At 45.1% G+C, this 24,120-nt stretch overlaps 1 protein-coding gene and 1 long non-coding RNA gene across 2 annotated transcripts; both read left to right on the top strand.

Moving 5' to 3' along the window:
* Positions 1-10,948: 10,948 nt before the first annotated feature.
* Positions 10,949-17,027, top strand: LOC121291252 (class I histocompatibility antigen, F10 alpha chain-like). The gene is made up of 4 exons (XM_041212326.1): positions 10,949-10,958; positions 12,759-13,052; positions 16,351-16,554; positions 16,735-17,027. Exons 1-4 carry the CDS (start codon positions 10,949-10,951, stop codon positions 17,025-17,027), a joined length of 801 nt encoding a protein of 266 aa, XP_041068260.1.
* A 1,178-nt stretch (positions 17,028-18,205) lies between these two features.
* Positions 18,206-22,158, top strand: LOC121291156. The gene is made up of 3 exons (XR_005945973.1): positions 18,206-18,235; positions 21,403-21,438; positions 21,928-22,158. It is a non-coding gene; the product is annotated as an uncharacterized LOC121291156 (long non-coding RNA).
* The last annotated feature ends 1,962 nt before the right edge of the window (positions 22,159-24,120 follow it).

The raw sequence follows: 24,120 nt of genomic DNA, 5'->3' as shown, positions 1-24,120 counted from the left end.
GAAGACTTTAGACCAGGAGTGATGAAACTGATTTGCTTCTCCCAATCGATGTGAAAATTAAAAGTAGAGATAAAAACAAAAAAACTGCGGATGCTGGAAATCCAAAACAGATAGTGGAAGGGTCATGAGGTCTCGAAACATCAACTGTGCTCTTCTCCGCCAACCTGCTGAGTTTTTCAAGGTATTTCTGTTTCTGAAAGTTAAAAGTGTCCATTTGAACCATTTTCCATTTGCTCCAAGCTTCTCTGCTCTCGGTGTTTCTACATCCTGCTATCAGGAGAGCTGGACACAAATCCCATCAGAGTCTTACAGACTGTGCTGTCTTCAATGGTGTAAAATATCAGGCTGGCTGTATAACAGGCAGCTGATCAAACATCACCCATTTCAAACTCTCACCAAAAGATTCCAATTAACCCCGGAGAGAGAGAGAGAGAGAGTGAGAGTGAGAATGGAGGGCTGAATTCTGTACTTACCGGGAGAGACCCAGGAAAAACACAGGGAGATGGAGAAAAGGATCAGCAACATTCTGGGAATCCACTCTCCCTGTTCCAATCAGGAGCTGGGAATGAAACACTCTGAGGGGGAAATTAATCCTGTTTATAAACTGGGGAAAAATAACAAATATATCAAGTTTATCGAGGATCCATTTTACTGTTTCAGTTGCACTTTGATCATTTCTTGATTATAGAACCAGAAGGTGAATGATTGGTTAGTTTCAGAAAAATAGCCAAGTAAATAGATAGAGTCTTTTGTCACCAGTTACCAGGAAGATCAAACGGAGACAGGTTAAGATTTTGGCTGTAAGAAAACAACAACTTATATTCAAATAGCACCTTTCATCTAAAGAAATATCCCTAAGATACTTCAGGGGAACATTATAAAACAAAGGATGACACTGAGTCACACAGGTCAATGCCCACAAGCTTTCTCAGGGAAGCAGTTTTTAAGAATGTTTTACAGAGAGGCTGAGAGGTGTAGAGAGGGAATTCCAGATCTAAGGGCCGAGGCTGCTGAAGGCACAGCCCCCATTGTGGGTGATTATAATTCCTGATGCTCACAGGGTCAGCATTAGAGGAGCACAGATAACTCACAGGGATGTGGGGTTGGAGGAGATTACAGAAATAGGGAGGGACAAGGCTGTGGACAGATTGGAATTTTAAAATTGAGGTGTTGCTTGACTGGGAACCAATGTAGGTCAAAGAGTACAGGGGTAATTGAGGAACAGAAAATGGGTCGAGTGCAGAGAGCTCAACGTGGGGGTTCATGGAGTGGGTCAGATGCAGAGAGCCCAGTGTGGGGGATTCAGCCTGTTCATTGCACTCCCCTCCTCTAAGTTTGACTCCCACCCCTCATTCCCCTCCTGTTAGTTTGACTCCCTCCCCTCACTACCCTCCTGTATGTTTGACTCCCTCCCCTCACTCTCCTGTTAGTTTGACTCCCTCCCCTCACTCTCCTCCTGTTAGTTTGACTCCCTCCCCTCACTCTCCTCCTGTTAGTTTGACTCCCTCTCCTCACTCTCCTCCTGTTAGTTTGACTCCCTCCCCTCACTCTCCTCCTGTTAGTTTGACTCCCTCCCCTCACTCTCCTCCTGTTAGTTTGACTCCCTCCCCTCACTCTCTTCCTGTTAGTTTGACTCCCTCCCCTCACTCTCCTGTTAGTTTGACTCCCTCCCCTCATTCCCCCCCTGTTAGTTTGACTCCCTCCCCTCACTCTCCTGTTAGTTTGACTCCCACCTCTCACTCTCCTCCTGTTAGTTAGACTCCCTCCCCTCACTCTCCTGTTAGTTTGACTCCCTCCCCTCACTCTCCTCCTGTTAGTTTGACTCCCTCCCCTCACTCTCCTCCTGTTAATTTGACTCCCTCCCCTCACTCTCCTCCTGTTAGTTTGACTGTGGTGTGACAGCCAATCACAATCGGACGGCCACCTTTACAGGAGGAAGGCTGAAGCTGGCAATGGCGACATAACTGATATAAAAGCAAAAAAATGCGGATGCTGGAAATCCGAAACAAAAACAGAATTACCTGGAAAAACTCAGCTGGTCTGGCAGCATCGGCGGAGAAGAAAAGAGTTGACGTTTTGAGTCCTCATGACCCTTCAACAGAACTAGGTGAATCCAAGGAGAGGGGTGCAATATAAGCTGGTTTAAGGTGTGTGTGGGGAGGGGGGAGGTTTGGGGGGGGTAGAGAAGTGGAGGGGGAGTGTGGTTGGAGGGACAAGCAAGCAGTGATAGGAGCAAATCATCAAAAGATGTCACAAACAAAGGAACAAAAGAACACAGAGGTGTTGAAGTTGGTGATATTATCTAAATGAATGTGCTAATTAAGAATGGATAGTAGGGCACTCAAGGTATAGCTCTAGTGGGGGTGGGGTGGCATAAAAGATTTAAAAATAATGGAAATAGGTGGGAAAAGAAAGATCTATATAAATTATTGGAAAAAGCAAAAGGAAGGGGGAAGAAACAGAAAGGGGGTGGGGATGGAGGAGGGAGCTCAAGACCTAAAGCTGTTGAATTCAATATTCAGTCCGGAAGGCTGTAAAGTGCCTTGTCGGAAGATGAGGTGTTGTTCCTCCAGTTTGCGTTGGGCTTCACTGGAACGATGCAGTAAGCCAAGGACAGACATGTGGGCAAGAGAGCAGGGTGGAGTGTTAAAATGGCAAGTGACAGGGAGGTTTGGGTCAATCTTGCAGACAGACCGCAGGTGTTCTGCAAAGCGGTCGCCCAGTTTACGTTTGGTCTCTCCAATGTAGAGGAGACCACATTGGGAGCAATGAATGCAGTAGACTAAGTTGGGGGAAATGCAAGTGAAATGCTGCTTCACTTGAAAGGAATGTTTGGGCCCTTGGACGCCGAGGAGAGAGGAAGTGAAGGGGCAGGTGTTACATCTTTTGCATGGGCATGGGGTGGTGCCATAGGTGGGGGTTGAGGAGTAGGGGGTGATAGAGGAGTGAACCAGAGTGTTCCGGAGGGAACGATCCCTACGGAATGCCGCCGGGGGGATGAAGGGAAGATGTGTTTGGTGGTGGAATCATGCTGGGTCTGGCGGAAATGGCGGAGGATGATCCTTTGAATGCGAAGGCTGGTAGGGTGATAAGTGAGGACAAGGGGGACCCTGTCATGTTTCTGGGAGGGAGGAGAAGGCGTGAGGTCGGATGCACGGGAGATGGGCCGGAAGCGGTTGAGGGCCCTGTAAACCACCGTGGGTGGAAAACCTCGGTTAAGGAAGAAGGAAGACATGTCAGAGGAACTGTTTTTGAAGGTGGCATCATCAGAACAGATGTGACGGAGGTGAAGGAACTGAGAGAATGGGATGGAGTCCTTACAGGAAGCGGGGTGTGAGGAGCTGTAGTCGAGGTAGCTGTGGGAGTCAGTAGGCTTGTAATGGATATTGGTGGACAGTCTATCACCAGAGATTGAGACAGAGAGGTCAAGGAAGGGAAGGGAAGTGTCAGAGATGGACCACGTGAAAATGATGGAGGGGTGGAGATTGGAAGCAAAATTAATAAATTTTTCCAAGTCCCGACGAGAGCATGAAGCAGCACCGAAGTAATCATCGATGTACCGGAGAAAGAGTTGTGGAAGGGGGCAGGAGTAGGACTGGAACAAGGAATGTTCCACATACCCCATAAAGAGACAGGCATAGCTGGGGCCCATGTGGGTACCCATAGCCACACCTTTAATTTGGAGGAAGTGAGAGGAGTTGAAGAAGAAATTGTTCAGTGTGAAAACGAGTTCAGCCAGACGGAGGAGAGTAGTGGTGGATGGGGATTGTTCGGGCCTCTGTTCTTCCTCGAACAGAGGCCCAAACAATCACCATCCACCACTACTCTCCTCCGTCTAGCTGAAGTTGTTTTCACACTGAACAATTTCTCCTTCAACTCCTCTCACTTCCTCCAAATAAAAGGTGTGGCTATGGGTACCCGCATGGGCCCCAGCTATGCCTGTCTCTTTATGGGGTATGTGGAACCTTCCTTGGTCCAGTCTACTCTGGCCCCCTTCCACAACTCTTTCTCCGGTACATCGATGATTACTTTGGTGCTGCTTCATGCTCTTGTCGGGACTTGGAAAAATTTATTAATTTTGCTTCCAATCTCCACCCCTCCATCATTTTCACGTGGTCCATCTCTGACATTCCCTTCCCTTCATTGACCTCTCTGTCTCAATCTCTGGTGATAGACTGTCCACCAATATCCATTACAAGCCAACCGACTCCCACAGCTACCTCGACTACAGCTCCTCACACCCCGCTTCCTGTAAGGACTCCATCCCATTCTCTCAGTTCCTTCGCCTCCGTCGCATCTGTTCTGATGATGCTACCTTCAAAAACAGTTCCTCTGACATGTCCTCCTTCTTCCTTAACCGAGGTTTTCCACCCACGGTGGTTTACAGGGCCCTCAACCGCTTCCGGCCCATCTCCCGTGCATCCGCCCTCATGCCTTCTCCTCCCTCCCAGAAACATGATAGGGTCCCCCTTGTCCTCACTTATCACCCTACCAGCCTCCGCATTCAAAGGATCATCATCCGCCATTTCTGCCAACTCGAGCATGATGCCCCCACCAAATACATCTTCCCTTCACCCCCCCCCGGAGGCATTCCATAGGGATCGTTCCCTCCGGGACACCCTAGTCCACTCCTCCATCACCCCCTACTCCTCAACCCCCACCTATGGCACCTCCCCACGCCCACGCAAAAGATATAACACCTGCCCCTTCACTTTCTCTCTCCTCACCGTCCAAGGGCCCAAACACTCCTTTCAAGTGAAGCAGCATTTCACTTGCATTTCCCCCCACTTAGTCTACTGCACTCGTTGCTCCCAATGCAGTCTCCTCTACATTGGAGAGACCAAACGTAAACTGGGCGACCGCTTTGCAGAACACTTGTGGTCTGTCCGCAAGAATGACCCAAACCTCCCTGTCGCTTGCCATTTTAACACTCCACCCTGTTCTCTTGCCCACATGTCTATCCTTGGCTTACTGCATTGTTCCAGTGAAGCCCGACACAAACTGGAGCAACAGTGCCTCATCTTCCAATTAGGCACTTTACAGCCTTCTGGACTGAATATTGAATTCAACAACATTAAGTCTTGAGCTCCCTCCTCCATGCCCACCCCCTTTCTGTTTCTTCCCTCTTCCTTTTGTTTTTTATAATAATTTGTATAGGTTTTTCTTTTCCCACCTATTTCCAATATTTTTAAATCTTTTATGCCCCCACCAACCCCCACTAGAGCTATACCTTGAGTGCCATACCATTCATTCTTAATTAGCACATTCATTTAGATAATATCACCAACTTCAACACCTCTGTGTTCTTTTGTTCTTTTGTTTGTGACATCTTTTGATTATCTGCTCCTATCAATGCTTGCTTGTCCCTACAACCCCCCACAGCACCCCTCCCCACCTTAAACCAGCTTATATTTCACCCCTCTCCTTGAATTCACCTAGTTCTGTTGAAGGGTCATGAGGACTCGAAACGTCAACTCTTTTCTTCTCCGCCGATGCTGCCAGACCAGCTGAGATTTTCCAGGTAATTCTGTTTTTGCTATGGCGACATGACTGTCAGATATTGTGCGAAGAGGGACAACACCCTCCACAGGACAGGCAGAATCCTGAACAGCCGGAGGGTAGAGGAGAGGAAAGGGGGCAGGAAGGGCACGGAGATCATACCCTCAACACAGAATTCACCAGCAGAGACGGAGCGACCTGGAGATGACTGACACCCAGGGTCACAGGAGAATATGACCCTCCAGGCATAAGGTCACTGACATCTGCACCCTGTTGCCAAAGAGCTGGACCCTCACAGCAATGGCCGCTAGGTCCTTCCTGTAACCGCCAATGTCTCTGTGCCCTTTAACCTCTTCACTCCTGGCTCCTTCCTTGGATCAACTGAGGACCTTAGTGACATCTCACAAACAGCTGCCTGCCACTGCATCTGGCTGGCCACTGATGCCCTCTTTCCCACAGCTGGACAGTACTTGCATTTCACAAAAGACCCAACTTCACAGGCACAGAGGGCATTGGGTTCACCTCCATTGCCGGATTCTCCCTGGTTCAGGGCACCATCCAATGTACCCAGGTGGCCATCGAGACGCCCAGTGACCTGCCAGTGAGATCCATCAACAGGAACAACACCCACCCCCTCAATGTCCACCTGGTCTGTGACCACAACAAGAGCTACTTTCATGTAATGTCTGTCATGGGGAGTGTCAATCAGTCCCACACTTCATCTGACCCAGCTCCATCCCCACCCACACTGGCTCTAAGTGGACAGGGACTTGTCTCCATTTCACTTACAGGGGCAACCCTGTGGAAATCTGAACTTTCATCACTTTCCCACCGGATGCAGCTTCCTGACCCCAAAACACACCTGGATCCTGCTTCCTGCTGAGATTTCACCTTTTACTTTCTGTTTCCCAGCCTGAATCTCACTGTGTCTGAGTTTGATCTTCCTGGTAACTTGTGACAATTGATTATTTATTCATTTCATTCGATATTGTTCTGAAACTATCCAATCATTCACCCTCTGGTTCTGGAATCAGGAAATGGTCAAGCTTTGAGATAAACATTTTGTGTTATTTTTCCCAGTCTATAAACAGGATTACTTTGCCCCTCAGAGTGTTTCATTCCCAGTCCCTGATTGGAACAGGGACAATGGATTCCCAAAATGTTGCTGATCTTTTTCTCCATCTCCCTGTGTTTTTCCTGGGTCTCTCCCGGTAAGTACAGAATTCAGCCCTCCATTCTCACTCTCACTCTCTCTCTCTCTCTCTGGGGCTAATTTGAATCTTTTGGTGAGAGTTTGAAATGGGTGATGTTTGATCAGCCGCCTGTTATACAGCCAGCCTGATATTTTACACCATTAAAGTCAGCACAGTCTGTAAGAGTCTAATGGGATTTGTGTCCAGCTCTCCTGACAGCAGGATGTAGAAATACCGAGAGCAGAGAAGCTTGGAGCAAATGGAAAATGGCTCAAATGGACACTTTTACTTTTCACATCGATTGGGAGAAGCAAAACAATTTCATCACTCCTGGTCTAAAGCCTTCAAAACACTACGGAGAGGAGAAGGATAATCCAAGTTTCACCCACCCCAGGATCAGCCGTGATGCCCTCCTGGTTGAATAATCCAGGTTATCTCAGACCACCGACATCCTCCTGACCCTATATAAATGGGTGATTAAAAAGCTCTGTGAGGGACAGTGGAGATCCTGCTCTGGATTGTCCATCATCCTGTTTGACAGTCAGACTGTTCATACAGTGACTGTTCCCCCACTATGGTATCACACTTCATCCTCCCAAATATTCCTCTTTCTCTTCATTTCATTCCGGTGTTCACTCACACCACGTGTTCCCTGGTCAAGATGACTGATGTCATGCTGACAATCCTCAATGAAAAGATCAAGAGAGGATAAGAGGTGTTGTAATGGAGAGGAGGGGGGGAGGGGGTGGCGGGGTGCAGGGTGGGGACTGACATGCCACTTTACCTCCTCTCTCCTCACTGTCCAAGTCCCCAAACTCCCCTTCCAGGTGAAGCAGTAATTCATTGCACTCTTTTCAATTTAGTTCACTCTATTCGCTGCTCACAATCTGGCCTTCTCTACAATGACAAGACCAAACGCAGACTGAGTGACCACTTTGCAGTGCACAAGCCTGACCCTGACCTTTCGGTGAGTTGCCATTTTAATTCACCATCCTGTTCTCATGCCCCACATTCCTGTTCCAATGAAACCCAACCCACGATGTAGGAACAACGCCTCATCTTCCAGTTAGACACTTTCCATCATTTTAGAATCAACTTGGAATTCAACAACTTCAGACCATGAGCCCTGTCCTCCATTATAAATTTATTTTCTCCCACTGCCAGTCTGTATCTTGATTTCATCTTTTTACTTTCAGACTGTGGATCCAGATGAAGTAGAAATGGGCATGAATGAAATGCAGAGTAGGGAAGGGAAATAGAGCAGTCACCAACTTTTAAAAGCAGGAACCAGGATGGTAAACCAGCAGGGGCACAACCATTGTTCATTCATTGTGTGAAGTCTGGGAATATGAGGGAATATTGTTGTCGTTCCAAAAAAAGCCAACAGAAGGCGATGCAGTCAGAACAGTGTCTGCAGCCATGAACATGATTGGCCTCTGCTCAAACCTAATTGGTGAGAACCACATTGGCTGCAAGAACTTTTTGTGAAAAGAGAAAATGAAGTCTTTTGTATCCCAGGCACCAGGAAAAGAGATCACTGTCCTCAGGGTTAGTAGTTGGCTTCAAACACAGAGATGTCACCTGAACACAGGACAAACACCACGGTGTTGGTAAAAGGACTTCCTGGCAAATGTTTACATCTTCCCTTATTTACCGTTTGGTTACACAGTAAGCTGGTCATCGATGTAGTGATTGTCGGGGTCATTCTGAACTTCCCAATGCAGAGGGTCGGCCTATTGCTGGGCAGTGCCTTGTGAGGAAGAATGATATTGTTTCTAGAGGGTCTAGAACAGCCCACGGGGATGGAGCTACTGAGGGGAGGAAGCAAAGTTCTGCAGCTGCAGGGGGCTGACGAAGTCCCAAAGTCCCAACAGGGGACAATAGGGCCAGTAAGGGTGAAAGAGGCTAAAGGAAAGCCAGTAGGATTTAAGGAGGCCAAGACAGAGAAAAGTAAAGGAGCTGAGGTAAAAGCAGCAGAGATCAAAGGGAATGTACCAGAGGTCTGGTTGGCAGGAATGGTGTTTAAGGATCTAAACAAGCCAGGGAACGTACCCAAACACTATTCCTCACGGACTCAGGAGTCAAACTTGAGTTTCCACGTGGCCCAAAACACACTGAAGACCATGGCCTGAATTTTCAGTGCTGTGACATGACCAGAGGCTCAGGATAATTCCCTGCTCCACAAACCCTATCTGGAGAAAAGTTCTCTCGGAGCTAGGGTTTTGGCTCCAGGGGGTAGAGAGGAGGAGACATTGTCGGGAGGGTGAAAATGGGAATCATGGTGGGCGACCCCAGAAAGAGTTTGCAAAGTGCCGGGTGTGGAGGTGCACTGGTCAAAAAACAACCTCAGTGCTCCAGAAATTTATAGAAGAAACCCACCCACCCTGCCCCACCATGGCCCCTCACACCCTCTGTACTAACTAATGCCATTCACTCACCCCACCATGGCCCCTCACACCCTCTGTACTAACTAATGCCATTCACTCACCCCACCATGGCCCCTCATACCCTCTGTACTAACTAATGCCATTCACTCACCCCACCATGGCCCTTCATACCCTCTGTACCAACTAATGCCATTCACTCACCCCACCATGGCCCCTCATACCCTCTGTACCAATCAATGCCATTCACTCACCCCACCATGGCCCCTCATACCCTCTGTACCAACTAATGCCATTCACTCACCCCACCATGGCCCCTCATACCCTCTGTACCAACTAATGCAATTCACTCACCCCACCATGGCCCTTCATACCTTCTGTACTAACTAATGCAATTCACTCACCCCACCATGGCCCCTCACACCCTCTGTACTAACTAATGCCATTCACTCACACACCATGGCCCCTCATACCCTCTGTACCAACTAATGCCATTCACTCAACCCCCCATGGCCCCTCATACCCTCTGTACTAACTAATGCCATTCACTCAACCCCCCATGGCACCTCATACCCTCTGTACTAACTAATGCCATTCACTCACCCCACCAAGGCCCCTCATACCCTGTGTACTAACTAATGCCACTCACTCATAACACCATGACCCCTCATACCCTCTGTACTAACGAATGACATTCACTCATCCTACCATGGCCTCTCTAACCCTCTGTACTAACTAATGCCATTCACTCACTTCCCCATGGCCCATTATAGCTCCTGTACCAACTAATGCCAACTTTTGTCAACCCATGCCCCCCATCTACCATCCTTTTCTCTTTTACCTACCATGCCAACTCATCCAGTATCCATTATGGGTTTTCCTTAGGACCAATGCTGAGATTAAAGCTTTTGAGTGTCTATTGATGAATTAGTATTTCAAAAAAACACTCGCATTGATAAGAAACCATTCACTACATTTAACTTCCTTTATTCCATTATAAAAACAGGCATTTGAATTCATCGTCTCACCTCAAAGAGTTTATAACCACTTGCAGTTGTCAGTCAAACTATGAACTGACAGGCACCCCACTGTGATAATGAAAGGCTGTGAAATCAGCCATGCAGCACTAACGCTGTAATGATCCATCACAGACTTGTGGCAACAGAGAGAAAGACAAAAACTGATATTTTCTAATAAGGCAGACAGTGTTTTTTAAATATTGAAAGTGCAGGAGGTTAAGATGCCTTGAGAGCTTCACAGTCCTCTTGACAGTTCACTTGACAGTTCTGTTGCCAGCTGCAATGAGATTGACAGTTCCATTGAGTTTATGCACTTTTTGCGCATATTCACATTTACTTTTAAAAATTTGAAAGGGCACCTGACCTCTCCCAAAGCGCACCTGGCCTTTCCAAAAGGGCACCTAACTTTTCCAAAAGGGCACCTGACCTTTCCAAAAGGCCACCTGACCTTTCCAAAAGGGCACCTAACCTCTCCCAAAGGACACCTGACCTTTCCATAAGGTGTCTTGGAATCATATGCAAAGGGGTTCCTTACCTCTCCGAAAGCGTACCTTACTTTTCCAAAACACTCTGACAGCTTTAGACTTTCCCCAACCAGGTCTAAATTGCACGAGTCATGTTTTGGACATCCCACTAATCACATCAGCCTTTAACAAGTGCAGTTGCCTCTGTGAACTGCAGGTGTGTGTTTTAGAACTTACCCCCATTCCCCCACACCTAACAGCCCCCCATGAAAGTTACGACTGCTGAGTCCAGAGGCTGGACTTCCAGGTTCAGGCCTTCGCTTCCATAACAACAGAGAGGCTCTCTGTCTGCCCGCTACTTCAGGCTGTATGTCTGGAGGAACGGCAATATGTCTATTGGTATTAAAATGCCCAAATCCTTTTAAACAAAAGCTAGTGAAAATCCAACACAGTTCGAGAACACATAACAGGGAGTTCAAAATGGAAAAAGGATAGAAGGCACAATGTTCCTAAACTAAAGCCTTTTGAGAGGCAAACTTCAAGGCCCGAAAGAAAGTCATTAAGAGTGTACCGTATCCAAAAAAGGATAATGAGGAACTGAAAGCTGAAACAGAAAGATTGGCTGTTGCAGACAGTGGCAGCTGGAGCAGTTGGAAGATGGATGTGTGGATACCTGAATGAGAGCAGAGTATGGGCTTGAGATGTTCATGTTTCTGTTGCTTCACCAGGAAAAACAGGGAAAAAATATAATCCAGGTTCCTTTTTGTTCCCGTGTGGCTGGGACACGTCAGCTCAGCACTATCGTGTCATGTTCTCTCCTCACTTTTAAGTATGTGCTTTATTCAATGTGCATACTTTGGAATTAACTTTCCCTTTATAAAGTGGGCAATGCGCTACAATGTGCTACAAAGGTGATTGTCCAAGGTCAAATGACCTCCCCTGTGAACTTGAAAACCGACTCACTGTCTAATAGAGACAATTGGGCACATCCCAGGTGAAAAGCTCTTAATTACACATAATCTGAGATCATCAAAAGGCATTCCCAATTCTGTTTTATTCATTCACGGGATGTGGGCATCGCTGGCTGGGTCAGCATTTATTGCCCATCCTTAATTGCCCTTGAGAAGGTGGTGGTGAGCTGCCTTCTTGAACTGCTGCAGTCCATGTGATGGAGGTACACCTACAGTGCTGTTAGGGGGGAATTCCAGGATTTTGACCCAGCGACAGTGAAGGAACGGGGATATATTTCCAAGTCATGATGATGGTGTTCCCATGTGCCTGCTACCCTTGTCCTTCTAGATGGTGGATGTCGTGGGTTTGGAAGGTGCTGTCGAAGGAGCCTTGGTGAGTTTCCTTTTTTGAAATAAAGAAGGTGATCATCTGAACCTCCTCAGGATGAATGTCTTAAAACAATAAACCAGGATGTGGCTTATTAACCTGGTGACACCACCACAATTTCAAAAAGGAACAGTGAGAAGTCACATGGTAGTGAGAAGTCACTTTTATCTCCTTTTAATCTATATCTGCTGTCTGCAGAAAGATAGGGTAGAAAGGACAATAATATCTATGCCTTAAGAACTGGAGGCTATAACATTGTGAGGTCTCCATACCTGTACCACTTTAGGAACAAGAATGCAGCATAATGACCTCCCTTGTTCTGAGACTACAAGTAACCAGCTTCATGACCTGCATGAAGTCCTCAAGAGAATCCTGAAAACAACTGTGGCCTTACATTTTGTCTGTTAAATTCACCCAAACTACACTTCAAGAGTCAGGACATCTTTTTATCAGATTTGTAACACATGTTTTCCCGAACAAGGCAATCATGTGAATTATGAACTATTCCTTTTGTTTATAACTTGTAAAAGTGCACTATTCACTTCAACTGTACTTTGCTTGTGTGTGTTTGTGTGTGTGTATGTGTGAGTTGTTGCCATAGCGTTAGATTTCAGGGTAAATGATTAATCTTGCAACCATCTTTCTTTATTTAAACCCACAGGAAGCTTGCTGCTGGTTATTCACATTGTGCACACTCTAAAATGTGAAACAAACACACACAAACACACAAATCTTCTTATCAAAAGCTTACTGATTACAGACAGTTGGGAAGGGAACAGGAATTTCAGCAGTTCTCTCTCACTCTGACCGTAACATTGTGTCAATGTTTATTAAGCTACCTTTAATTTTTTTGTTTTCCAGGCACCAATTCATTGACTACGATATATATGGCAGTCTCTGGAATCACAGGATTTCCTGAGGTTTCAAAAGTTACTCTGGTCAATGGAGTTCAAGTTAATTATCATGGCAGTAATGGTCGACAGACCATCCCCAGGCTGCAGGTCATGGCAGATGCTATCAATGTGGAATTCTGGGAACATCTCACAGATCTCCGCAACACAAAATCGGACATGGCGGGAGAGAATCTGAATACAATAATGAAGAATACAAACCAGACATCTGATAAGATCAGAGATGTAGAATCATCCATTGATGGTCTTGTTTGATCAAGGCTGGATAGGTCCCCAGCCATAGCTATACTGCACTGTGACACTAGGTGTACAGTGTGTGGGACACCATGAATCATGTACAAATGGAGGGTTATTCTAGTACCTTCTTCCTATTCTGATTGAGATATTTTACATTATCAAGGACAGAGGCCGTCACTCATGGATGGAGAATATGAGGAGAACAATCAACAGATATTAACACTACTGAGCATGTGTGTGTAGGGAGGAGGCCTTGATGTTGCTGCTCACACACTGACAGATTAACTGTTTGCACTTACACAGTAACTCAGATAGTGGAAATGTGATTCTGTATTAACCTAATGAATGTTTCCCGTGATTCACCATTCACCAAGATTTTGGATTTGGGAACATTTTAGAAACTCTACCTTCTCTTGCAAAGTTCTAGCCTGTGCAATCTGGAGGACACAGAATACAAACCCATGATGGGTTCTCAGTTCATGAGTGCACTCGGTATCAGTATCATGAGCTCTGCATGTGGTTGATTGTATTAGTCTTGTTAGAATCTCTGGAGAGACTGTTTACTTTTCAGAGAAATTCAGGTATCAGGTCAAACATGGGCAAGGAAATTTCCTGCTGATTACCACCTCGTGCCCCCTTGACCCTCAGTTGATGAATCAGCTCCTCCATGTTGAACACCACTTGGAGGAAGCACTGAGGTCAGGCAAGGGCACAGAATGTATCCTGGGTGGGGGACTTCAATGTCCATCACCAAGTGTGGCTCGATAGCACCACTACTGACTGAAGCCAAAAGGATATAGCTGCTGGACCAGTTCTGTGACGAGTGGTGACAGAACCAACAAGAGGGAAAAACCTACTTGACCTTGTCTTCAGCAACCTGCCTGCCACAGGTGCATCTGTCCAGGACAGTGTCGGTAGGAGTGACCACCGCACAATCACTGTGGATCTGAAGTCCCGTCTTCACATTGAGGAGACCCTCCATCGTGTTGTGTGACACTACCACTGTGCTAAATGGGATAGATTTAAAACAGATCTAGCAACTCAAATCAGGGCACCCAGGAGATGCTGTGGGCCATCAGCAGCAGCAACAACAATCTGTAACCTCATGGCCCAGCATATCCCCCACTCTACCATTAGCATCAAGGGAGCATTAGACCGAGTGTGGAATCAAGGAGCCCTAGCAGAACTTGAGTCCATGGTAATCAGGGGGAAAACTTTCCACTGGTTGGAGTTATACTTAGCACAAAGGAAGATGGTGGTGGTAGTTTGAGGTCAGTCATCTCAGCCTCAGGACATCACTGCAGGAGTTCCTCAGGGCAATGTCCTAGGCCCAACCATCTTCCTCTGCTTCATCAATGACCTTCAAATAGCCATTTGGTAGCACAGAGCTTGAGTATTAGTGAAAAAAGAGAAATGTCAAAGCTTTTTGTCTTGCACTCATCAGGGCACTCGCAAGAATACCGATATAAGGGGGAAAACAATAATTTATACATTATGTGAAGGGAGTGCTGATTTGTTGGCAAATGGCATTGCCATGGAGAATACACCACTAATGGTGACTGACAGTTAACTGCCAAGCATTTTTTGAAATTTAAACCAGGTACCTTGAATCTGGTTGGTCAAGGTATTGCCCTGAGGAATGAGTCAGCAAATGGCTGTCACTTATTTTATTGAGCTGAAACATGCATAATGTGTGTACATATTCTTTCGGCTGCAAAGAACAGGGCCCTGTGTGTTAATATGTGTAGCTTTCAGTACACACCAATGCACCACACTGCTAGCCTGACTAACAATCCTAAATTGACTGTCAGCATAATTCTCAGCACACTGTCGATTATTTACTGAATGTTGTCCAATCGCAGAGTCACATCTAGTGTTGGACACTGTGGTTTTGAGTTTTGCAAGCCCAGGCTGGTTGGGTATGATTTGTACCTTGCCCATTGTCAACAGCAGAAGGGACTTGCTGTTTGATATGACCCACCAGTCTTTGGGATGTATGGCCTACATACCTAGCAGCACATGGTCACTGCAATTCATATACCACGTTACTCATTTGTGTGATAGGCAGAATGCCTTATTGGCTTGATGGCAGCATCCTTTTAGTGGTGAATACCACTCGTGTTGCTGCTGCATAGTAGCAGCATGAAACAGCTAGCTTCACCTGTTGCTCATCGTTTTGAGATGCCTTGTCCTTCCAGGGTAACCTGAGGTAGACTGGGCACTTTTCAGGGCTGAAAGTGACAGCCTTAGGCCTGTTCATGAGTTTGTGTGATATACAGTGTGAAATGATCTGATCAGGGTAACCATTATCCTGCAGGATGCTTTAATGTGCTCTATTTCAGCATCAAGCTTGCATGCTGTACAAATGGCTCGAGCCCTATTTATGAAGTTGTCGATAAGGCCAATCTTATAACATGTGGAACCGCAAGAGACCCAGTGTGTGTATTGATCAGTGAAGGTAGACTTGTGGTAGACCGTTGTAGAGACCCCCCCACAACAGATTTCTCAACTAGCACGTCAAGGAAGGGGTGTTCATTTGACTGTTCCATTTCGAAGGTGAATTTGAGACCAGTCTGGAGCCCATTAAGACATGTAAGGAAATTGTTACATGCAACTGCAGATTTAAATATAGCAAATGTATCATCCACACATCAGAAATATGCAATGGTGGTCGTTCTAGATCGTAAATAGCCCTGGCTTCCTTAAGTGGAAAATTGGTGAATAGACTAGGAATGTCCAATGAACACATGGACACAGCATTGCTATCAATACACAAGCCCTGTATGGCCTTCGCAAATGCAAAGGAGTCCCTCACCATGTATGTGGAGAATCTGGTCCAAACTGATTGTAACAATTCACCAAACCATTTGGCCAATTCATATTGTGTGGAGCCAGTTATAGATAAGATGGTGCGTAGGGCGACAACACTTTGGTGTGTCTTAGGCACCCCATACATATGTGGACGCAGCGAGCCGTGAGGATAAGCCCTGTAATATATATCACGTGGCACCTCATCGCTCTTACGCAAGTCCAGCAGGCATTTCTTTTTACCTTACTTTCGAGCAGGGCTGTCCGGTCATGTTGACCAACAGGACCAATGGATGTCATTTTGGATCTGTCATTAAGAATGGAGTGTATTATGTTGATATAGTCACACTTACTAAGAATGACTATTCCTGTCCCTTTGTCAGGTTTTCTGTTTCGATTTGAGATTCCCACCACCCGCAGTATTTTGCTTTTATCTCAGTGTAACAATTATAAACCTCCAGTCCACTGATTATTCATCATCATTTGCTCTCTGCCAGGAATCCACATTTTCCAATGGATAACAATTGTTGAGATCACTGAAGACGGCTCCATTAAGAGATTGATGCGGTTTGGATTTGATGGAAAGGACTATATTAATTTAGAGCCAGACAGAATAAGATGGGTCACAACCAATCACATTGTAGTGAAGACTAAGGAAGAATGGGATTCTGACGAATCCTGGAACAAGTATTGGAAACGGAGTAAAGAAGAAATAGGCGTATAGAATTTAAAAAGATATTTTGAAGCTGGAAAGGAGCATTTTGAAAGAAAAAGTAATTTTAATCCCATGTTCTGTTCTGACTTCACTGGTCTATGAAAGCGTTCTCCCATTCCATTCAGTGTCTGTCTATTGTTTGTGTTTTCACCCTTTCCCATTACAGTTCAGCCTGAAGTGTTCATCTCCAGAAGTGACCCCAATAGTCAGTACAAGCCGCTCACTCTCTCCTGCCTGGTTACTGGGTTTTATCCTGTAGACATCGAGGTGAGCTGGCTAAGGAATGGGGAGGTAATGTCTGAGACACTATCCTCGGGTGTTCGACCCAACCACGATGGGACACATCAGATCCAGAAAGAGATTGAAATAAATACTGGGGATGAGGATCAATACTCCCGTCAAATTGAACACAGCAGCCTGGCAGAGACCCAGCTCTATCAGTGGGGTAAGGAACTGTAGTGTGTGCGTGTGTGTGTGTGCGTGTGTGTGTCTTTCTCCAGATGGAGTCTGACCAAAGCTCTGTACAACTGAAGCATCATTTCCTCACTTTGTGTTCAAATCCCCCTTGAGATAAAGGACAACAGCCCATTAGCCTTTCTGATTGATTTTTTATAACAGTGAACAAGCTTTTAGTGATTTGTGTACATGGCCATCCACATCTCTGATTTTTTTACAGCTCCTACACGCTCAATATGATGAAAATAGTCCAATTTGTCTTTCCCAGATTTAATGTGGGTGATCCCACACTTCCCTACATTGGGGAAAACTGTGGCAGATGGAATTCACTAATTTAATCTGTCAATGTCCTTTCACTGTGTCTCCTAACTTAGTGTCATCTGTAAACTTGGATATACAACTCTCTGTTCCTGCATCCAAGTCATGAATATAGACGGTGAAAAGCTGAGGCCCCAGGCCAGATCCCTGGGGAATACAACTTATCACATCCTGCCAATGTCCCCGGTCAGACATGGGAATGGATCTGGGAACAGGGAGACAATCCTAATATTATTCAAATGTGTTTCAGAAATTCCAGAAAATAGTGGACAACTCCTGCATCCTGGAATTGTAACAGGATTAGTGATCACAGGAATTTTTATATTTGGCGTAATTGAAATGTTCATTTGGAAAAGGCAACAGAGAGGTAAAAATCCGAGAGAGGGGAATGTGGAATTGAGGGGACAGAGTGAGTGTGGGGGAATCTCCAGTATTGGGAGTACAGGACACTGAGAGGGGAGAGTGAGAGAGAGGGGAATGTGGAACAGAGGGGACAGAGTGAGTTTAGGGAAATCTCCAGTACTGGGAGTACAGGACACTGTATTTAATGGATCTGATTTAATTCCCACACACAGATACACACGTATAAACACGTCTTGTTCCCTGTCTGATCATCCTTTGTGTGATAGGCCCAGACCAGTTTTAATATTTATCATTAAACCCACCACACACACTCACATCCTCACCTACTGAATATCAATGGAATGGGAGAGATCAGCAGGATCTCCATAAAGTGTAAGGATGGAGGGATGTGTGGGAATGAGTGTTTCTTACACAATCTCCATTCCCTCACACTTGTTGTGTTCTCACTCTCTAATAATGGATTATTCCCCATTCTGACATTTATTTTGCTTCTGCAGATTCACCAAGTGTGACCTACACAACAGCTCAGAGTAAGTGACTGAGGGACAGATTGTTGGGAATGAAATAGGAGGGATTGAAAGTTGTAGAATTACATCCTCCTGGGAGTACCTCAGGGTTACTCATGTGGAACTGTATCAAATGCCTTTTGGAAGTCCGTGTTCACCACATCAACATCATTACCCTCATCAATCCTCTTTGTTACCAATTCAAAAAACTCCAGCAAGTTAGTTAAACATGATTTTCCCTTAAGAAATCCAAGTTAGCTTTCTTTAATTAACCTGCATTTGTCCACATGACACTTAACTTTATCCTGATTTAATGTTTCTAGAATTTTCCCCAGCATCGAAGTTAAACTGACTGGTCCTTACACCCTTTTTTGAACATTTGCCATTCTCCAGTCCTCTGGCACCACCCCTGAGTCTATGGAAGATGATAAATTATGGCCATTGCCTCTGCAATTTCCACTCTCACTTCTCACATTATCCTTGGGTGCATCTCATCCAGTCCCAGTGCCTTATCAACTCTAAGTACAGGCAGCCTATCTGATGCCTCCTCCTTTTCAATTTTAAACTCCTCTCGTATCCAAATTGCATTCTCTTATATCATGGCTTGTTTGGCACCTTCTTCCTTTGTAAAGACAGATACAAAATATTCATTTCATACCTGAGATATTCTCTCTGCCTCCATGTGTAAAACCCCTTTTTGGTCCCCATCACCTCTACTCCTCCTTTTAGTCATCCTTTTACTATTTACCTGCCTATATAAGACTTTGGGATTCCCTTTTATATTACCTGCCTGTCTCTTTTCATACTCACTCTTTACTTCTCTTATTTACTTCTTCACCTCTCGCTTGAGCCTTCTGTATTCAGCCTGGTTCTCACTGTTAGTTTCTGCCTGACACCTGTCACAAGCACACAATCTTAATTTCTACCTACTTTGTCATCCAGGCAGCTCTGGGTTTGTTTGCCCTTTCGAGGGAATATACCTTGGCTGTGCCTGAACTATCTCTTCTTTGCAGGTAGTCCGTTGACTATTGGCTGTTTTTCCTGCCAACCTTTCACTCACATTTATTCCAATTTTACAATGGTCAGCCTAAACCTTATGATACAATGATCATTCTCCTTGAAATGCTTTCCTTTTGCTACTTGATCCACTTGGACCAACTTATTCCCATGAACCAGGTCTAGTTGTGCCTCCATTCTTGTTGGACTGGACATATACTGCTGGAGGAAATATTCCAGCACACAATGTAGGATTTCGACCTTCTCTGCCCTTCATGCTAATACTACCCCAGCCTATATTTGGATAATTAAATTTCCCAATTACAAGTATAATATAATTTCTGTACCTCTCTGCAATTTCCTTGCAAATTTGTTCCTTTACATCCTTCCTATTGCTTGTGGACCTACAGCGTACACAGAGCAATGTAACTGCACCCTTTTTGATCTTTAGCTCTTGCCTCACACCTTCTCTCCTTGACCCCTCTGGGTCATCCTCATTCTCCAGCACTACAATACTTCCCTTAAACAACAGCACCACCCCTCCTCCTTTTCATCCTTTCCTATCTTTCCTGAACACCTTGTAACGAAGGATGTTTAATGCCCAGTCGTGCAGTTCTTTGTGCCAGTACTCTGATATAGGCAGAACATCACAATTCCCCATAGTAACCTGCACCTGAAACTCACCAATCTTATTTATCACACTCTGTATATTCACACACATGCACTGTAACCCTGACTTAGACTCCATTAATTTCTTTTATTCTGACCACAACTATTAACTTCCGATTCCCTGCTCTAGTGCGATCTATCTTTCCCAATATTCTGTGCATCTTGGCATCTCCTGCTTCCCATTTCCCTGCCAAGTTAGTTTGAAACCTTCCCAACCACCCTTGGAAAACTTCAGACTGCCCTCTTGGAACAGAGAAGGTCAAGAGGTTATTGAATAGAGATTTTCCAGATGATGAAAGGTTTTGATAGAATAGAGAAAAATTATTCTGTCTGGTGAGTGATCGATAACGAGAGGTTATAGATTTACTATCATTGCTCAGTGATCCAGAGAGGAGAAGAGGAGAAATGTTTTTCACTCTGGGAGTTGTTGGGATCTGGAGCACTGCAACTGAAATTGTGATGGAAGCTGATCCCATAAATAATATTAAAAGGGGGTTGAACATTTACTTGAGGATGAGGAACTTCCAGGGATAAAGACAAGAAGCGGGAATCTGGGACAAAGCATAATTGTTGTTTCAAAGAGCCAACAGGGATAGATGGGCAGTATGGTTTCCTTTTGTACTGAAAGTTTCTATGATTCTAAGGGACTTCACTTCAACTCAGTTACAATTCCACATTCCCACTTCATTCCCAGATCCCTTGATCCCCTCAGTGCTGCAGAATCGATGGATCTCAGTGCTGAATGTACTCATCACCTGATCATCCACAACCCTCTGGATAGACAATTCCAAAGATTCACAACTCTCTGAGTGAAGACATTTCCCCATCTCAGCCCAAACTGCCTGATCCCTTATCCTGAGACTGTGAATCCTGGATCTAGACTCTCCAGACAGGGGAAAGAGATTCTCAATGTCTTCCCATCAAATCCTCTCAGAATTTTATCTGTTTCAATGAGATCACCTCTTAGCCGAGTCAACACAGGAGAAGATAGGAACATTCTACTCAAATTCCACAGAGGGATTCTCTGTCTTTCTCCAATAAATTATGCTACACTTCCTCAAACTCCACTCCCTCACTCTTTAGTCCCTCACCCTCCTTTCCCTCACCCTCCACTCCCTCTGTGTTCATTTACCGTGTGTGAGTCAGTTTAGTTAATGCTGGGAGGTGATTAAGAGGGGAGTTGAGGAGAAATGTTTTCACCCAGAAGATGGTGGAAGTCTGGAACTCACTGCCTGATAGGGTGGTTGAGACAGAAACCCTCGTAACATTTAAGAAGTATTTAGATATTCACTTGCATTGCCATGGCCTCCAGCGCTATGGGCCAAGCGCTGGAAAATAGGATGAGTGTAGTCTGACCTTTGTTGACCGGCATGGAGACGATGGGCCGAATGGCCTCATTTGGTGCTGGAAACGTTTATGAGCCGATGAGTGAATGGATCTTGGGCCCAGTGAGTGATATAGAATGTCTCACACTCTCGGTTTCTTATATGTAATCCTGTTCTTCACCTTTTTTTTTATTTTCTCAGCTTCTGATGTCTCTGTTCCAGAACCTTCCTGATTCAGTAAGTGACATTTTCAATTTTCAATATTGATGTATTAGTAACATTTTCACTCTGCTCCTGATGCTCTCACCCTTCCAGACACTGTTAAACCTGTCAGACTAATTTCACTGCCCTCTTGACACTGTCTCACCCTTTCAGACACAGTTAAAACCTGTCAGACTAATTTCACTGCCCTTCTGACCCTGTCTCACCCTCCCAGACACTATTAAAACCTGTCAGACTAATTTCACTGTCCTCCTGACCCTGTCTCACCCTCCCAGATACTGTTAAAACCTGTCAGACTAATTTCACTGCCCTCCTGACCCTGTCTCACCCTCCCAGACACTGTTAAAACCTGTCAGTCTAATTTCAATGCCCTCCTGACCCTATCTCACCCTCCCAGACACTGTTAAAACCTGTCAGACTAATTTCACTGCCCTCCTGACCCTGAACCGATTGTCCTGTTTCTATCCATTCCTTACCTCGTGGGTTTACTGTGTTCCACTGCAGGACATTCCCAGAGCCTCATTGATGAATAACTGGATTTGCCTGTTCTATTGTGAACATGGACATCATCGACCATCCTTCCATATCACAGCAGACAAACAGAATCACAGCTCATTGTTTACACTGAGTGCTTTGATGATGAAGATCTATTTTTCCTGGGAATATGTTTCCAGAGATTGTTCCCGGATCCTTCAGATCAGGATCCTGATTCTTCAAGTGAGGTTTTCTCAAGTACCGGTGATGTGTCAGCTCTCACAGTCAAAGGGACATTCAGGGATGGTTTTCCCTCACACCTTCTTGCCTTCAACAACTTGTTCCCAATTATGGACATCTTGGGGATTGGTTCATCAGACACTGGAACCTCGTGAGCTGACCATTGTCACCGTGATTCACAACTGGAGCATTGAGACCTGGAAGCTCAGCTTGTTGATCGTCTATGTCAAGAAGACATAATAATGTTTGTAATTTTATTGGAAATTATATTTCAAATAGAGTTTATTGGTGTCTGTGATTATGTGTGTGAGCCTTAATTGGATTAAAGCTAGCTAGTCAACATGAATGATGTATAGAAGAGAAGTAGGTTTGAATTATTAATTCAATAAACATGGGGGTAATTTGCATTTTTAAATAGACCAGTCAGAAGAGTGGGTAAAATACCACCTAGCCAGAAGAAACCAAACAATGTGTTTATTTTTTTTCAAAGCTTTCTAATAAAATTGGTATGATGAAAGGGCCTTATTGTTAGAAGAGGTAAAGTTCAAAGAATCTAGTGATACAATGAGAATTTGCATTCAAAAAGGAAAATATGTATGAAGGAAGAGAAGACTGTTTGTAAAAGGAGAGGCATTCTAAGACCTAAAGGCTCCAGCCTGTAACCCTTAAGGCATTGTCTGTATGGTTGCAGAGCTGAAAGAAACTTATTTTGAATGCGACTGTCCAGGGTGTGCTTTGCGAGGAGCCTGTTTAAATCTCTGTGGTTTACTGTTGTCTTAACAGAGGTGTAACTGGGAATCAGAGCAATTAGGGGATATTAGAAGCTATTATAGTAGTAATTTGTAGGTATGTATGTGCTTACAATCTTTTAATTAGTAAATGTTTAATTTATAAGAACCTCTTGAGACTCGGTAGTCTTATTACTACTGAATTCAAAGACTGCATCTCAAAACATAAAAATTGCAAAATTGGTTATGACAGTTGTTTCAAGTCTCCCTCTGGGATTTCAACAGCTCAGCATTTATCATCGGCTGTGTCATAAGAACTTTGGTGTGTGAGATCTTGTTTAATCATCTGATCTTCATTTGTGGAATCAGGAAGCTCGGGGGAAACTGATTCCATTTCTTAATGCGGTCAGAATATGTGATCCACATCTCACAGACATAAAGCAGGATCTTGTGGATAGACAGATCCATACAGAGTAGACAGGAAGACAGGGAAAGGGAGACAGACTGAAATGGATACAATGTCAAATACATCAGTATACACAACACACACAGACACACACACAGACACGAACAGTGACAGACACACACTCACACACAGACACTGGCACACTCACACACACACCCATGTGCACACACACACACACAAACAGACACAGGCAGAGACCCACTGACACATGCTCACACACAAGCACACACACTGGCACACTCACAGGCACACACACACACACACACAGTGACACACATGCACAAACAGACACACACAGTAATACACGCATGCACACGCACACAGACACACAAACTCACAAATTCTGACACCATCACACATTCTGAAACACAAACTCACACACACACGTCACACGCTGTCAAACATACACACACGCTGTCACAGACATGGACACACACACTGTCACACACACACACACTGCCACACGTATCTGTCACACACACACACACACACACATACACATTGTCACACACACACACTGCCACACACATCCTGTCACACACACACACACACTTTGTCTCACACACACACACACTGCCACACGCATGCTGTCTCACACACACACACACACACACACGCTGTCACACAGACACGCTGTCACACACATTCACACACAAAAGTCAGACACATGGGGCAGAATTTTAGGGACCCACCACAGTGGGGGCGGGGCTAAAATGTGCTGAACAGTTTAAAAGCCCATTGGCTTCAGCGGGACCTGAAGATTCCAACAGCAGGAGGAGCCGTAAAATT

The sequence above is a fragment of the Carcharodon carcharias genome, chromosome 19 (genome assembly GCF_017639515.1).
Source record: "Carcharodon carcharias isolate sCarCar2 chromosome 19, sCarCar2.pri, whole genome shotgun sequence".
Classification (NCBI taxonomy): Eukaryota; Metazoa; Chordata; class Chondrichthyes; order Lamniformes; family Lamnidae; genus Carcharodon; species Carcharodon carcharias.
This window is presented reverse-complemented; position numbering and strand designations above follow the sequence as displayed.

Coding starts and splice junctions, on each gene's coding strand:
- LOC121291252 (XM_041212326.1), top strand. Junction 13,053..16,350: donor TGTAGAATCATCCATTGATG/GTCTTGTTTGAT, acceptor GCTCTCTGCCAG/GAATCCACATTTTCCAATGG. Junction 16,555..16,734: donor GAACAAGTATTGGAAACGGA/GTAAAGAAGAAA, acceptor TTCCCATTACAG/TTCAGCCTGAAGTGTTCATC.